The 12,142-nt window shown below is 41.3% G+C and overlaps 1 protein-coding gene across 1 annotated transcript in view; it reads right to left on the reverse strand.

Moving 5' to 3' along the window:
* Positions 1-1,195: 1,195 nt before the first annotated feature.
* ADAM17 (ADAM metallopeptidase domain 17) overlaps positions 1,196-12,142 on the reverse strand; it is a 35,528-nt gene continuing 24,581 nt past the window's right edge. The window contains exons 15-19 of the mRNA XM_085861780.1: positions 5,410-5,540; positions 4,224-4,302; positions 3,860-3,948; positions 3,635-3,691; positions 1,196-1,904 (exon numbers count right to left, since the gene is read on the reverse strand). Coding sequence (XP_085717906.1) covers positions 1,581-1,904; positions 3,635-3,691; positions 3,860-3,948; positions 4,224-4,302; positions 5,410-5,540 — 680 coding nt within the window. The 3' untranslated portion in view covers positions 1,196-1,580. The remainder of the gene's footprint in view (positions 1,905-3,634; positions 3,692-3,859; positions 3,949-4,223; positions 4,303-5,409; positions 5,541-12,142) is intronic.

Consider the following 12,142-nt stretch of genomic DNA (forward strand, 5'->3'; position numbering starts at 1 on the left):
TCATCTGAGCCACTCAAGGAAGTGCTGCCACCTGCAAACAGAAAATGAAAATACAAATTAAAACAATTAGTCTTTACATCATTGTTGATTTTGCACACTGCTCGAAAAGACTATGCAAACATGCAGTATGCCCCAACATGGAATTTCAAACTTTTGACCACTGGTGACCAAAAACTGAACAAAGCGATTGGCAAATTGGTTACTTCTTCATTATATATTTATCATATATATTTATATGTCATGATTATCATGAACAGAACATAATATTACGTGATTCAATTCAAACGATGTGCACACCTTCAGAACATCCAAACGCGGACCAATAGAAATTGACCAAATATCGTCATAATTTGATCGGAAAGGGTTAAAATGGTCATTGTGTCTTGAGCGAGGTCAACAAGACTGCTTTTTTTTGGAATCGGCACACTCTTTTACCTAAAATAGGCTTATCAAATCATTCTTACCCAAAATTCTGATTACACCCACCTACCCAAAATAATTTGACCGAATATGGTCATATATGGGCAAAAAGGGTTAAATGGTCATTTTGTCTTGAGTAGGGTCAATAAGACTGCTTTTTTTGGGTTCAGCACCCTTTTTTACATAAAGTAGGCCTGTCAAACCATCCTTACCCAAAATTCTGATTAAAGCCATCTATCTCTTGGAATACATGTACCCATGCACACAGAGACCTCCATATATATATATATATATTTTTTTTTTTTAACTGCACCGCTCACTTCAGACACAGGTGCATTTTATTTTTTTTTCCCCCCAACAGTGATAACATAACACAACCATGCAAATAATATGTCAAAATGGTTTATTGAAAAAAAAAAAAAACTGCAAGTGCAAAATCAAACATACCACAGGAAATAGGAAATTCGTGCTTTAAAACTGTTCATTCTCCAACTCTCTCTCTCTCTCTCTCTCTCTCTCTCTCTCTCTCTCTCTCTCTCTCTCTCTCTCTCTCTCTCTCTCTCTCTCTCTCTCTCTCTCTCTCTCTCTCTCTCTCTCTCTCTCTCTCTCTCTCTCTCTCTCTCTCTCTCTCTCTCTCTCTCTCTCTCTCTCTCTCTCTCTCTCTCTCTCTCTCTCTCTCTCTCTCTCTCTCTCTCTCTCTCTCTCTCTCTCTCTCTCTCTCTCTCTCTCTCTCTCTCTCTCTCTCTCTCTCTCTCTCTCTCTCTCTCTCTCTCTCTCTCTCTCTCTCTCTCTCTCTCTCTCTCTCTCTCTCTCTCTCTCTCTCTCTCTCTCTCTCTCTCTCTCTCTCTCTCTCTCTCTCTCTCTCTCTCTCTCTCTCTCTCTCTCTCTCTCACCTGTTATAGCTCAACAACCCCGCTTCTCTCCCACCCGCTCCGCCTTAGCTTTGGGAATCTTGTATCATGGAAGGGTAGCATTTGAATAACAGTAACAAAGGTTTTCAAAGCAGTTTGTAGATGAATGTGTCGAGCTCTCAAAAGCAGCATTCAAAGAAAGAGGAGACAACTCCCAGCCCCTGTCCCCAGTCCCCCAAAAGGTTGTATAAACAGGATAAACAAAACAAAAAAAACGAAGTCATACGGTCACTGGAATGTTGACGATCATTAGCAATTTGTCTCGGGACCAGCCTGGTCCACGCTGTTTGTCCAATCTTCAGATGCACTTTTATCCAAGGGTCGATCCCCATCTCCCTCTGGGCAGCAGTCCTCTGGAATAGTCTGCATTGCGCCAATCTGTGGCCATCCTTCGATATGAGCATGCGGTCGATTTCCGGTCGGGCCGGGAGGTTGGCCAGGAGCAACAGCTGTGGAACGCGACGGCATAAATGATGGAGAAGGCGCTGGAAATGCCAAGTTCGTGCCCTGATGCATTATGGGATTGCGGTGAACAATGTGGAATGGAGCAGAATCAACACTGTTCATCTCAGCCTGTGGAAGGAGCCAGGGTCATTTGAGGGAAGGGATGTAAAAGGAGAGGATGTTGAATGCCACAGAGACAAAATGGAACAAGAAAATGAGAGATCCCCACAGGACATTACCATGGACCACTTTCAAAAAGGAACAGTGTGCAACTGGCAGATGGATTTTGTAACAGTTTGGCCTGACATCTGTTTTGCACAGTACTGTTTGGAGACTTCAATCCTCATGAACAAGGGAAACAGTTTACATGGGGAGAGTGTCATGGAGAGCAAACAGCTGAAGAGAAGGCATTCGATAACTGAGGAAGAAAATCAATCTCTATCTCTCTATCTCTCTCTCTCTCAAAGCTCCGAATGACTCGCTCTCATCTCCTCTTCCTGTCCATGCTGGAGTTCCTCAAGGCAGCGTTTTGGGCCCTGTTCTTTTTCTGGTTTTCATCAAGGATCTCTCCGAATCTGTAAAATTCTCTTTATCTCTTTGTTGATGACTCCACCCTCTGCCGTACCATCTGTCATCCCTCAGATCGGCAAGCAGCAGCTTCTTCGCTCTCTGCAGACCAGAATAAATTTAAAAAAAAACTGGTCAAACATGTCTTTCAATCCAGACAAATCTTACACTCTCACTCTGTCTCTCCGAAAGGACCGAATGGAAAACCTTCCTATCTACTTTCTCAACAATCCACTTGAAGAAATCCTTTCATTCAAGCTTGCGGGCCTCACTATCTGCCATTATCTTTCCTGGGAAAGACATTTCCAAACTAGCCTCCAAAGCCACTCGTTAACTGGGCATCCTCAGTCATGCAAAATCCTTCTTAGGTACACCTGACCTGGCCACATACAAAGCTTTCATCCACAGCCTGATGGAGTACAGTGCTCCCCTCTGGGGTAGTGCTCCTGCTTCACACAGAGTTCGGCTTCACGCTGTGGAAACCAAGACTTTTTAGGATCATTGGTATCTCCCACGATGAAGCCGAGTCTTTGGGTCTCTCACTCTCTCACCGCAGGCAGGTCAGTGGTCTTTCTGTCTTCTGCAATCTCCTCTCCGGCCTTGCCCCTCTGCTCTGTGTTCTGTCCCCCCTATACTTACGCAGGGTGCTCAAGGTCTGTGAAAAACCTCTTCTGGTGAAATTGCCAAAATCAAGAAGCACTGCTCATCTTCACTCTTTCATTTATTGAAGATGATGAAGCTGAGACCCAAAGACTCAGCTTCATCAGCTTCATCGTAGCTCTCATACGAGCCTTAACAGTGTTTACAAAAAAAAAAAATCCTCTTTTTTTTCCTGCCTCTGGAACAAACTCCCACACTCTCTTCAATCCCACTCCTCCTTCCAGGTCTCCAAAACAGCTGTTCACCACCATCTCATATCTTCCCCCATCCAAAACCATGATCTTTTCTACCCCTGTTAATCCACCCCAAACCCACCTTCTTCAAAATTCCGTTTCCTTCATGAAAGTATCTGAAAGTGCCTGTAGTGTCCATCTTGCTTACCCCATGTACCCCGCCTCATCCCTTTCCCTTCCACAGATCTACTATCCCTGTCCCCAACTGTTTTGTGCTTCCCTCTCTTGTCTCCTGCTCCCTTCGTTATGTTCTGTGGGTGAGCTCTTATACAAGCCTCGACAATATAGACCATAAAAATAAAAATAAAATAAAAAATACAACGCCGAGTGAACGCAATCGAACAATGGAAGCAAATCAGTTTTTAAAGAACAGTTCACGAAAATGGAAATGTTACATACAGGTAAAGCGAACGCTTTTGCCTTGTTCTCCTCATGTCGTTTGTCCAATTTCTTGTCCTGCAAGTACAATTGTGTTGATCATCAATAGCAGGTCGGCTGCAATCTCCACCGAACAAAATTTTGACAAAATACCTCGTCGACCCACTCCAAGAAGGGTCATCAAAATGAAGTCGAGTTAACGTTGGTAAAAGAGAAACCCAATGCGAAGCCCAACCCCCTTCTCACCACAAAATGCACCAAAACACTGAGTGGTACCCAGACGACGAGGGAGAAAACAAGAACTGAACCAACAATGTTGTCAGCGAGGAACTTTCCTGGAAGAAGTAAAAAAAAAAAAAAAAAAAATCAGCAAAACTTGGCTTGGCACAAAATGCTGACACTGGACCGGACAACATCTGTGGAAATAACCGGAAGGCATAGCTCGGCCGCGGAGCATACATGCACAGGATATGTCCGATGAGAAGTTATGACTGCGGGTTTTCCAAGCGGATCACACAGACAATGAAACTCGAGAGAAACCGAAAAATCAAACCTATGCTGTGAGGATTGCGCAGTTCCCCGTGCAATGCGTGCGGCACAGAAGACTCACCGAATGTGTTGATATCGAGTTCCTCGATGAACTCCCAAAATCTCTCCACCAAATCCTGCACCGTTTTGTCACAAGTACCCTGGAAGAAATGCAATTATTGACTGTGCTGGAGGCGGCACCAGCAGCACAAGCATCAAATTGGCAGGGAATGTACATTATCCTGCCAAAGGCCATGGGACACCGTCTCAGCATCCCACTATGAACTGTGAGAATTTCCGAAGCACACGTTAAAACCAGCACAACTATAATATCGAAAGATAAGATATAAATAATCAGGTAATGGTCACACCACTTCATTTTTGGAACACGAAGCAGCAGGAGAAGGAGTACATGGAGTGTGAACAAGGAATGTTAATCGGCTGTCAAAGTGAGCCCTTACAAACATTTTGGCCACTCCCAAGTCGACTGTAGGGATTAATCATCATGAAATGGAAGGTTACAGGAAACTTCAACCGTGATTGCTCATCTAACAAGTTGCAGAAGATGACCTCGAGAGAGTCGAGAACCTTGCGGCCGATTGGTTCGACGTAAGAGATATTCAAAGCATTGTGGGGCGAGGAAGGAGTTCAGGGAGTCATGGGGACGTCAGGCAAGCACCAGTAGTTTGTTCAGCTTTGCATTCCTTGCGATACCAGTGAAGAGCAGTCGCATGCGAGTCTTTCATTAGTGCGGTCAATGTATGTAATCATGTGGCGTGGTGCAAACAACAACCAACTTGAAGCCACAGAATGTGGAAGCGGTTTTACGGAGCGGAAAGAACCTTAAACGCATTATTCATGTCTGATGGCAAAATATGTGGGATGTGTTGGAATATCAATTACAGGCTTAACAACAATGAGCACAAAAAAACAACAAAAGAACCGAAGAATTGCACCACAGATCAATTAAAAGCGGGCAGCAGAAGACCAGGCTGCGAGTCATGTTCAGAAAGGCCCAAATAGCTATAAAATCAGTCTACAACAAGGCTTATCGTGCATCATCAACAAAATAGTACGTCCCATCACTTTTGGTAGAACAGCGTATGCCAGAGTTGATATAGACACCAAAGGTAGGCACATGATTACAGACACAACAGCCCACTCAATGGCACAGCAATATGACCACATGCTCCGGGATGCAGAACTGCGTCCGTGGATGGCTTTCACACTGAAACCACATGATCATGATACTGCTGGTGTCACAGTACCTTCCCATCGCAGAACCCAACAATACACGCTTTTCCTTTGGGAAGGAACATGACATCACCGTCAGCACCGATGTAAGGTGAGCACGTTCCGTTGGTCTCACGGCAACACACCTTGCAGGAGTTGAAAAGATCTGCAGCGAACATGTTATGCCATCGTATTAAAAACAACATGTGAACACACTGTACTTGGTTAGGCCAAGGGAACTTGAGCTACGAGGGACAGATGTAGTTTTAGCAAACCATATTTTCAATATTCCTTCCTCTGGTGGTACAGCCCAATATTACCGACGCGTTATCTCTTTTAACTTGTTGGGTGGTATTAGCATTGCCGGGTGCTGAAATACAACACGTCGCGCTTTTGTCATGTTATCAATAAGGTGATCACGTCTTCTATCAAAGACTTTCATGGCTGACAGGATAAGTATCTTAACAGCAACAGCCAACAGGTAGTAGAATATTCTGTAACCATCAAATCGACGATACCGTTACGGTTCTCGGAACCGAATGCATACAACATACAGTTGTCCCGAGTCAGTTATTCCATTAATATACGTGTCGTTAGATCCCTTCCTTGTGTAGTGGGAAGACACGGGGGCGTTGCGATGGGCTTTAGTTAGGTTATTAAATCATTTTTCCCTTTTATTGTATCCCCACTCCATTTCATTTCTGAGGCAAAATAAACGACAACCCACGGTACCCTCCCAAACGATCGCTTCTCTCAACATATTCTGTTCATACTTCCGAAATCTTCACATAATGTGTTCCATGTATTTACGCAGGTGATAGCGGATTCCAAAAATCGAATATAGATAGAATTTTCAAAGAGGGAATCGATGACGTCACAATCAGTAGCGTTCGGCAGCAAACCGACGGCTGGGTCCCAGATGACGTGCTTTACTCAACTAAGTCCATGAGTTCAGGACGTTTGTTCAACCCAGCATTTACGACTTTTATCCTGCCATGTTGTTAATCTGTTGATGGAGGTAATATAGAAACGATGAATTTGTCAAATCGTTTGTGTTTCTCATCCGGCACTCTGTGTCAGGGCCAACAATCTAAAGCGACCGGTCTCAAACGCTACCCTGGGCACCCAGACACGCCACCAATATGAACTGAGCTGTTATGAAATGCAAATTATGAGGACAAGCAAGTATAGTTAATAAAAGAACAAATCATAATTTTGGATGGTTTGTGTTTAATCCCCCAATACTACTTTGAAGGCAATGAAGGGATGTTGGGCCCTCAACTATATATATATATATATATATATATATATATATATATATATATATATATATATATATATATATATATATATATATATATATATATATATATAGTCATCCCCCGTTTATTGCGGGGGTTACGTTCCAAAGCCCCCCGCGAGAAGTGAAAATCCGCGATGAATGGATGTCTCCCAAAAAAAAAAGACTCGTCTGGTCTGGTCGGCTTGGCAATGATCGGGTTTGAGGTGCCGGAGATCGACTCGTCTGGTCTGGTCGCCTTGGCAGTGATCAGGTTCGAGGTGCCGGAGATCGACTTGTCTGGTCTGGTCGGTTTGGCTGGGCTTGTCCAACCGCGGCAAACCTTTTTCCTTCCTGAAGCATATATCGAGCACCTTAAGGCCCGGTCACACCTTGACGTTTTAGCCAACGTATGCCGATTTTTGAATTTTTTTTCTAAAACGCTGGCACACGTTGAATACGTTATGGGTAAGTTTTGATAACATTGAGGGCACGCTGAAAAACACTGCCATACGTCGTTGTACGTTGGCTTTAAACGTTGTACTTTTCGGTTGTCCTCAAATTTTTTCATGCTTGAAATTTCACGACGTATGCCGGCGTATGACTCACACGTTCCGCTACGCTGGCCACAGGTTGTATGCACGGTCTGCGATCGTTGACAGACGTCAACACATGCTACTTGTAAGTTAATCATAAGTTGAGACACGCCGAGGTAATGTTTAGCGTACCCGAAACTTATTTCTAACCTATGTTAACGTGTTGTTGGCACGTTACGCGATCGTTGCCACACATCGACAGACGTTACTTTTAAGTTACTCATAGGCTGAAAGACGTCGGTATAATGGATCGTCATTGCGTCAGCGTCCACGGCCACGGCCAGGATACTTATTTGCAGCATTCTTCAAACTTTTCTTCGGCATGACGAGGATGTTCACACTTCGATGTCTAGCTTGGCTATGATTCCAATTGTCCATCGGCAGCATCTATTTAAAATAGTCGAGTTTGAGCGTTTTAACACGTTCAGAAGAAACGCTTCAAATTTCCAAACCCCAGCGTCAAAAAAAAAAAACAAAAAAAAAAAACAAAGGCGAGTGACAGCAATTTAAATCGTTCATTGTAAACAATGAAAATAGTTGAGTGGTACCGTTTAAAAGTCGTTGAGTGTAAAAAAAATCCAATTGTTGAGCGCAAGCGTCTACTTTCAATAGTGGGGTTTGAGCGATTTAGCACGTTCAATAGAAACGATTAAAATTTCCAAGCGCCAGCGTCAAAAAACAAAGGCGAGTGACAGCAATTTAAATCGTTCATTGTAAACAATGAAAATAGCTGAGTGGTACCGTTTAAAAGTCGTTGAGTGTAAAAAAAATCCAATTGTTGAGTGCAAGCGTCTACTTTCAATAGTGGGGTTTGAGCGATTTAGCACATTCAATAGAAACGATTAAAATTTCCAAGCGCCAGCGTCAAAAAACAAAGGCGAGTGACAGCAATTTAAATCGTTCATTGTAAACAATGAAAATAGCTGAGTGGTACCGTTTAACAGTCGTTGAGTGTAAAAAAAATCCAATTGTTGAGCGCAAGCGTCTACTTTCAATAGTGGGGTTTGAGCGATTTAGCACGTTCAATAGAAACGATTAAAATTTCCAAGCGCCAGCGTCAAAAAACAAAGGCGAGTGACAGCAATTTAAATCGTTCATTGTAAACAATGAAAATAGCTGAGTGGTACCGTTTAACAGTCGTTGAGTGTAAAAAAATCCAATTGTTGAGCGCAAGCTTCTACTTTCAATAAGTGGAGATGCAGCCATTTAAATTGTTGAGTGGCCGCCTATGAACCTACCCGTGGACACGCGGACGCAAGGACGATCCATCATAACCCACACCCTCCCCCTCACACTCACCTACTACTGCCAACATGAACAAACTACTACTAATACTAATACTAATACTGATACTGATACTGTTCCTGCTGACATGGACATCGACTCAAAAAGGAACTCGAAAACACTGTTGGGTTCCCCTTTTATGAGCAGCATTTTTATATACCAATTCCCAAAACCGCTGGGAACACGTCTTTATATGGCAGTTGGAAGCTAGAAACACATTCATTTTTTTTTTTTTTTGTCGACCGGAAGACGTCATTGGAATACGTCTACATACGTCGATGTGTGTTGGGACTACGTAAAGAATTGATTCAAAGCACGTCAAACATAAGTTAGAAATAAGTTTCGCGTAAAAAAGACATTACCGCGACGTGTTTCGACTTATGAGTAGCTTATAAGTAGCGTTTGTGGACGTGTGTAAGCGTCCACATATCGTGTGTAAAACTTATCCCCATCGCATGCGGAACGTGTGTCATACGCCGAGTACGTCGTAAAATTTTGAACATGTTTAAAATTTCTTGACGTACTCTACTTACTACGACGTATGATAGCGTACTTTAGCGTTCTACTCACGTATACCAAACTTACTCATATCGTATTTGACGTGCCCCCAACGTTTTAGACACATTTTTCTTCGGTCGGCATACGCTGGCAAGATCGCCAAGGTGTGACCGCGTTGTTGTCACTTCCATTTCTACGGCAGTTATGATTCGAATCGTTGTGCGTCAGCCTTTTAATAGGCTACGTCACGACATCGTCGGCGATGCGTGTAATGCGTTATGCCGAAGTTAGACTATCGTTGGGCATAGTTTATGTAGGCCAACAACAGGTTCAGCATTCGTTGGTATAAGTTATCTATAACACAACGAAACGTTCTGTGTCCATTACTAATATGTTATGCATACGACCAACTCGTTATGAAAACGTCCGAATCTTAAAAAAAAAACATCAAAAGTTCAACGTCAGCCAGCGTTTTACATACATTTTAATACGTTGCCATTGTTGGCTAAAACGTCAAGGTGTGACCGGGCCTTTAACCTTCTCCTGGAGCGTCAGGACCTTCCTCTGGCACTTCGGTTCCTTGCCAGAAGCCTTAGAAGGTGCAGGGAGTTTGGGTGGCATCGTAGGGCTTGGAGAAAAAAACGTAGAAAATATTCGAAGTTCACAAGCGAAACTTTGTCTTGTGCGTTGTGTGACTGGTTGAGTGCCATGCGTTATAATTTATTGCTTAAATAATTTATATTGTATATATTATTACCATGATATACCGGGGGAATCCGCAGAAAAAGTTAGTTAGGTTCCAAGGGAAAACGCGCGATGAACCAGGGGCGCGATAGGTGAACCGCGATATAGCGGGGGATTACTGTACATATATACAGCTCTGGGAAAAAGATTAAGAGACCACTGCAAAATTATCAGTTTTTCTGGTTACCTTCGCATTCTGCGAAAGGTTATGTTTTGGTCACTATGTATTTATTTATTTGTGAATATGTGTGTTTGTTTGTTATTATTACTCAGAAAGTATTAAACCGAATTGCATGAAAATTGGTGGGATGATTCGTGATTATCCAAGGACGATTTGATTAGATTTTGGGAGCGATCGGGTCAAAGGTCAAGGTCATGAAAAGGTCAAAAACAAACTTTTGAGCATAACTTCCTTCATAAGACAGCTATCGACATGCAACCAACGCCATATTGTTCCATGACGAAATACCTTTCCGGTACGTGGTGTCAGATTTGACGTGACATCATCAGAAGTGCGTCAAAATGACGTCACAAGATGACGTAAATTTTCAATTTTCGACCTCATCAGTTTTGATCATACTGTTTTGTAGGACTTGCCTTAAGGACATCACACACCAAATTTGACGTCGTTCGGACGTCATTGACGTTTGAACATAATGCTTTTCAATTGTGGCTAAAATGTCCTGATATTTTATATTCAAATATCTATGTAATTTGTAAAGGAAATTGTCCCAAATCCAGGCATTATGATCAATACCAAAATATCTGCTTATTTATGAACAGGTTTTGCAAATTAACTCTATGGTCAAGGTCAAGGTCAAAATATACTTGTAGGCATAACTTCAGATCTAATAGAGCTATTGACATGAAACCAACGTTAAAATGTTCCGTGAAATAAGAGCTTTCAGGATGGTAGTCCGCGATTGGTAGTGACGTCATTGGAAGTGCGTCAAAATGACGTCACAAGATGACGTCATTTTTAAACTTTCTATTTTTTTCAGTGTTTATCATTCCATTTTGTTGGACTGCCCTCAATGACGTCTAACACCAAATTTGACGTCGATCGGACTGATGGTTGTGATGTCATGGACGTTTTTAAATGACGTTTTTCAAATGTGCCCGGAAAAAAGTAGCGGCGGCGAAGGTATGCGCTCTACCGAGTGCCCGTTCTAGTTTTACTATTTTATAGGTATGTGTTTGAGTAAAATGAACATTTTTGTTTTATTCTATAAACTGACAACATTTCGAACAAATTCCGAATAAAAATATTGTCATTTAGAGCATTTATTTGGAGAAAATGACAACTGGTCAAAATAACAACAAAGATTCAGTGTTTTCAGACCTCAAATAATACAAACAAAACAAGTTCATATTCATTTTTAGCTCGCCTGTTCAAAGAACAGAGAGCTATAGCGATACCCCGACATGAACGTCAGCGTGAAAATGTTAAAGTTTTTGGTGCAAGTTATATTTTCCTTTCTAATGTTTTTATCTACCACACTTTTTTATATGCCCAATATACATATATATATATATATATATATATATATATATATATATATATATATATATATATATATATATATATATATATATATATATATATATGTATATATCTATATATATATATATATATATGTACGTATTATGTGATACCTGCCGTCCGTCCGTCCGTTCCTGTCCGCACTCTAACTCCCAAAGTTTTCAACTTTCACGTTTCATTTTTGGTACATCGGTACAGACTGTGGAGATGGTGTGTCGAGACATACGTTCGTCATCTAAAGTGGTTGCCATGGCAACCAGGATGCTGTTTTCCATGTAGTAGCAGAATTCTGTATCTACCTTCTTGTTATATGCCCGATATATATATATATATATATATATATATATATATATATATATATATATATATATATATATATATATATATATATATATATATATATATATATATGTATATATATATATATATATATATATATATATATATATATATATATATATATATATATATATATATATATATATATATATATATATATATATATATATATATATCGGGGCGTATTATGTGATACCGGTCGTCCGTCTGTCCGTCCGTCCGTTCCTGTCCGCATTCTAACTACCAAAGTTTTCAACTTTCACATTTCATATTTGGTACATAGGTGCAGACTGTAGAGACGGTGTGTCACGACATACGTTCGTCATCTAAAGTGTTTGCCATGGCAACCAGGATGCTGTTTTCCATGTAGTAGCACAATTCTGTATATACCTTCTTGTTCGGGCGTATATTTTGCTCACTTGCGCTCTTGTTACTGATTACAATATACAAATACATATATTGCTTTAAAATTATTTGGATCAGAC

Source organism: Eptatretus burgeri, chromosome 17 (genome assembly GCF_056783735.1).
Source record: "Eptatretus burgeri isolate ZD-2024b chromosome 17, Ebu_testis_v1, whole genome shotgun sequence".
Lineage (NCBI taxonomy): Eukaryota > Metazoa > Chordata > Myxini > Myxiniformes > Myxinidae > Eptatretus > Eptatretus burgeri.